We start from the raw sequence: 5,508 nt of genomic DNA, 5'->3' as shown, positions 1-5,508 counted from the left end.
TTATTGACTGTATGTTTGTTTTACTCCATGTGTAACTCTGTGTTGTTGTATGTGTCGAACTCCTTTGCTTTATCTTGGCCAGGTCACAATTGTAAATGAGAACTTGTTCTCAACTTGCCTACCTGGTTAAATAAAGGTCAAATAAAAAATGTAAGTTAACCTCATCAGAAGTTAAGTATTTCAGAGATCACTGTTTACTGAATTCTATGTTTCTGTGACTATGCAAGCAGCACTGATGAAACTTGCAGTTGGAGGTGAAGCAACATCTTCACGCAAGCCCATGGTAACATGTCTCCACCTTGAGGTAGATGGTGCTAATTGCTTATGGGAGTCAATGGTTCATTTCCATTTACCCAGTAGTGATACAGTAAAACAACCGGACTGAGCGTTTCCGTTGCTGTGCCATCCCAGCCATGGTTTACCTGCTTAACAGTTAATTGTCTACATCTGCTGTTTATTGAGTTTTAATATTCAAATGTGAGTTGTAATTCAGCATGTTGCTGCCACTCGTACAATGTTCTGTTGAAAAACAGTTTTAAAAAAACTCTTTCCACAAGACACATTCTGTTAAAATATTTATTTATACTTTTCCATGTACAAAATAACAGATATAATCCTCTTTCAGAATAACAGCAATAGTAATGCGTTCAACAAATGTATACTCTTAAAAACAATATTGAACAAAATAAATGTTTAACCAATTGAAAAAATGTATTCAACTACCATTCTGTACAATGTACAAAACATTAAAGACACCTTCCAAATATTGAGTTGCATAAAAATCCTTCTTTAACCTGTCTCCTCCCCTTCATATACACACCGATTTTAAGTGGATTTAACAAGTGACATCAATAAGGGATCATAGCTTTCACTTGGATTCACCTGGTCAGTTTATGTCATGGAAAGAGCAGATGTCCTTAATGTTTTGTCCACTCAGTGTATGTATAAATAATATAGCATTTTCTAAATATATATACATATATTTCTTTGTTTTTAATTCAGTTCTATTTAAGTGGTACAATAAGAAAGCACCCCTTTCAATGAAACCCATCTTCACAGTTAAAGAGTATCTGTTTTAAGGCTGAAACAGTAAAACAAAAGCAGCTTCCATAGTGCATCTTTTATTATAAATCTTGAACGAGTTTGAACTCCCTTTTAAACTTTTTTTTTGGAACGCATAACATGAAACAGATTGGTGTTGCTACAGTAACAGAGAACCACAAAGAAGCTCTTTTATCAGTGTAGCAGGTCCTGGGCTGATGAAAATGAAGAAAATGAACAAAACCAACAACAGAGAAAACGTTAGACCTGGTTGTATCAAGGCCACATTTGGGTGGAGCTAGATAATGGAGGAACTGCATTCTCTGTGGTAACACACACACACACACACACACACACACACACACACACACACACACACACACACCAGCGGCGGTTAGTGCCCTTTCAGATTTGGGAAGACAATCTTTTTCTTATGAGCATGGCCTTATTTCTATTTCAGCGTATTGGATGACTGTCATTTCATATTCCATTCATCCAGCTCAATGTAACATAGATAGGTTTAGGCTACTACATGATACTAGAATTTGCCCTATACCCACCTTGAGCCACTGGGCACAAACTGGTTGAATCAACATTGTCTAAGTGTAATTAGTCAATGTATATGTTATGTGGAAAATACATTGGATTTGAAAAAAAGTAATCAACATTTGTTTTGAGGGTGAAATTTCAACCACAGGATTATGTCATCATGGTAACCAATTTTCAACAGACAACCCTTCTTTAAAATAGAGTAAATTGAATGTGTACCTTTTTGAAACAACGTCAGATCTCCAACGTAATGTCCAATATCAGGAAAAAAAAACGTGTCTGGGCAGCACCTCCTATTGGAGAGTTCATCTACAACTATTAATTTGGTCTCCAATACAGGGTTTAACCAAGCCCAGCTTAGTTTTTATATTACCTACTACCAATGCGCTATCGTGAGTGATTTATTCAGAGACCTCTCAATAACTAAATATATTCACTGTTGCTATCAAAGTAGTTCCAAAGGGTAGGTTTAACAGAGCAAATGAAATGTAACCACACATAAGTCATATATCATCAATTATACTATTTAGGCCTATATAGCATTTGCAACTTTATTTAAATTGCATTTAAAGTTTGATTAGATTTAGTCATATTCTTTAACTTTGATTTAAAAAAAATAATGTTTTATTATATTTATTTATTTTTTGACCCCCTTTTTCTCCCCAATTGGTAGTAGTTGTCTCATCGCTGCAACTCCTGTACGGATTCGGGGGAGGCGAAGGCCAAGAGCCATCCGTCCTCCGAACCACAACCCAACCAAGCCGCACTGCTTCTGGACACAATGCACATCAAACCCGGAAGCCAGCCGCACCAATGTGTCGGAGGAAACACCGTACACCTGGCGACCTGGTCAGCGTGCACTGCGCCCGGCCCGCCACAGGAGTCACTAGTGCGCGATGAGACAAGGATATCCCTGCCGGCCAAACCCTCCCTAACCCGGACGACGTTAGGACAATTGTGCGTCGCCCCATGAGCCTCCCGGTCGCGGCAGAGCCTGTGCTCGAACCCAGAGTCTCTGGTGGCACAGCTAGCACTGCGATGCAGTGCCTTAGACCTGGGAGGCCTAACTTCAATTTTTGATGGAGATCTTCTACTTGGATAGTTCCATCTGTGCCATTGACTTAGTCTGGCTTTAATTGCAATTTGCTACAAATTAATAATTAATATTTGTATTTTTAATATTTTTTCTTTTATGAAACTCCCTGAGTAGGACGGTCCTCCCCTTCCTCCTCTGAGGAGCCTCCACTGACACACGCTCTCTCAAACACACACACAGCTACGCCTGCCCCAGGCAGCCCGTTGTGGTCTAACCGCTCGACACAGACAGGCAGGTGGTGGTGGAACTCAGGCGGCGGCTCTTCTTGGGGGCCTTGGGTGCAGGCGGGGGGCTGACACTGAGACTCCTGATCTTATTGAAACTGTTCCTCAGGCTGCTGTGCCTGATGCTCCCAGTGCTGCTGGTCTCCTTGGACACAAAGGTGTCAGGGTGACAGAGGCCTGCCCTGAGGCAGCAGCAGCACAACAGGCCTGCGATGGCCTTCCTCAGCTCTGTGCTGCCCAGGGTGTAGATGACTGGGTTCAGGGCCGAGTTGATCACGGCCAGGGCGATGACCCAGTCGGCGCTGAAGAGCGGTGCGCACTGCCGCGACACACAGAAGAAGTCCACCAGCAGCAGGATGAACAGAGGCCCCCAGCATATGATGAACACACCCACAATGGAGATGACTGTCTTCAGCAGCCCCAGGGAGCGCTTGCGGCTGCGCTGGGAGCCCACCTTGGAGCTGCTGCGCACGTGGCAGTAGATGGCGCCATAGAGCACGCCGATGGCCAGCAGGATGAGGGAGAAGATGAGCAGGGAGAAGAGGATGTAGCTCTTGGAGTAGAGCGGCAGCAGGGTGGAGCAGCTCTCCAGGCTGCACACGCAGTTCCAGCCCAGCAGGGGGAGGAAGCCGATGGCGAAGGCCACGATCCAGCACAACGCCACCAGGCCGTAGATACGATACGTCTTCCTGGCCGACTTCTGGTGCAGCGGCTTCATCATGGTGGTGTAGCGCTCCACAGCTATCAGCAGCAGGCTGAAGATGGAGGCGGCGAGGGCAACGAACAGTACCCCCTCCCTGAACAGCCACAGAGCCGGGCTCAGTCTGAACGTCTGGCTGCCCGACATCCAGATGTTGACCACGTAGGCCGCCCCGGCCAGCAGGTCGCTCAGGGTGATGTTGGCGATGCACACGTAGACCCAGCGGCGGCTGTGGAGTATCCGGGAGAGCACGGCCACCAGGACCAGCAGGTTCTCCAGGATGATGAGGACGCTGATGAAGAGAGAGAGGGCCGCTGCCAAGCTCAGGCCACCCTGGCGGGGCACGCGGTGCTGCAGGCGCCCTGTGTGGTTGTAGTGCTCCAGGATCACATCAATGTTAATAGCGCTGCTGTTGGTGGTGTTGCTGGCCCAGAGGTACAGATGAGAGCAGGAGGTTGAGGAGCTCAGGGAGGACAGGGCATCCATAGCTGCGTTGGAAAGGGCTTGGCAAGTCAGAAAATGGCTGGGTTGGGCTGGACAAGGCAGGACTTGGGTGAGTGTAGAACTGACGTGGGCTCAGACTAACACACTCTCTCCACTGGAGCTCTGCTGTCTCACAACCCACCTAGCAAACACAGGAAGATGTTTGATATGAAAAGATGTCTGATGTGCGATAATACGTTCTAAGCTGTTTGTAGTGCATGAACTGCAGGTAATGAAAATATCGTTTTTTGGTCAAATTGCATTGTTTATAAATGTATTGTGAGAAGCTGAAAGAAATCCCCCAAAATACAACAAATATTTAGACAGTGAGAAAAGACATTTTGTCGGTTGACTGACATGGATTCTCATCACAAAACGGCATGCCTCCACTAGCAGGCATTAGGGCCATTTAATCCTCTGTGGCGCTATTTGAACACCCATGTGGTTAGTTGAGAGGAGCAGCCAGCTGTTGCCAGGAAGGGGGTTTAAATCTGCATGTGAAGTCAACATCTTTGAAAGTTTGAAAACAACTATTTCCAAATCCCTGTTAGTAGTAATGACTGAAAAACAACAATCCTATTCCCCCAAAATTGCAACGTATTACCTGGAGTGAAGTAAAAAGTACCATATTACATTCATAACTTTTGTTCATTTTTAGATTTTATAATACATTTCCCTTTACATTTCTACATTTTCTTTTATGCATAATTAGTGTTACAATTTCTTGCATGGGAGCAAAAGCTTGTACATGTCCACAAATGCCTTGCATATTTACTGCTACAGTTAAATTAAATGTGACAATACACCTGGCTCTCCATCCCAATCATTATCTAATTGTATAATTTCATATGAATAGGCTAACACATAACGACAAACGTTGTATCCTTTTGATTTTAACACAATAAACACTTGAAGAACAAATGTTACTTACTGGTGCAGAGATGCTGTTGGTAGTGATGCGGTGTGTGGACAGCCATCCCCCGTGTGTGCTGGTAATGCAGATGTGTTCTACTCTATAGAAGCGATGAGGAAGGAAGCCCTACACTCAGAAGGTTACTCACATGACACCACACCCAAAGCAACCAACACACACACGAGAAGCAAGAGGTTATTGACACTGATGGGGTGTTTCATCACTGGCCAAGAGAAAACACACCAATTGTGAAATGCTTCAGAACGTGATTATTCATAGATGGATGCCACCCAATCAACGTGTTAATTGCTAAATACATATAGGCTAATTCACACTTGCATAAGGTCACCACAATTTTGTTTTTTAAATATACACACTATATATATTTTTCCCCCTGTAATTTCCCCAAGTCAAGGTCAGACTTAATCTGACTGATGTAAACACTTTTCCCATCCACTACTTGCGCCCTGCTTTTGACCGCTGCAATACTTTAATCATATTG

At 44.2% G+C, this 5,508-nt stretch overlaps 1 protein-coding gene across 1 annotated transcript; it reads right to left on the bottom strand.

The window, feature by feature from the left end:
- Positions 1 to 2,345: 2,345 nt before the first annotated feature.
- LOC106613996 (sphingosine 1-phosphate receptor 4) lies at positions 2,346 to 5,162 on the bottom strand. Its single transcript, XM_014216893.3, has 2 exons — positions 5,025 to 5,162; positions 2,346 to 4,235 (listed from the first exon to the last, which is right to left on the bottom strand). Exon 2 carries the CDS (start codon positions 4,094 to 4,096, stop codon positions 2,897 to 2,899), a length of 1,200 nt encoding a protein of 399 aa, XP_014072368.1. The 5' UTR covers positions 4,097 to 4,235; positions 5,025 to 5,162; the 3' UTR covers positions 2,346 to 2,896.
- Between the last annotated feature and the right edge of the window lie 346 nt (positions 5,163 to 5,508).

This window comes from Salmo salar, chromosome 10, assembly GCF_965601325.2.
Source record: "Salmo salar chromosome 10, fSalSal1, whole genome shotgun sequence".
Taxonomy (NCBI): Eukaryota; Metazoa; Chordata; class Actinopteri; order Salmoniformes; family Salmonidae; genus Salmo; species Salmo salar.
The sequence above is the reverse complement of the archived record's forward strand: the minus strand, read 5'-3'. Positions and strand labels throughout refer to the sequence as shown.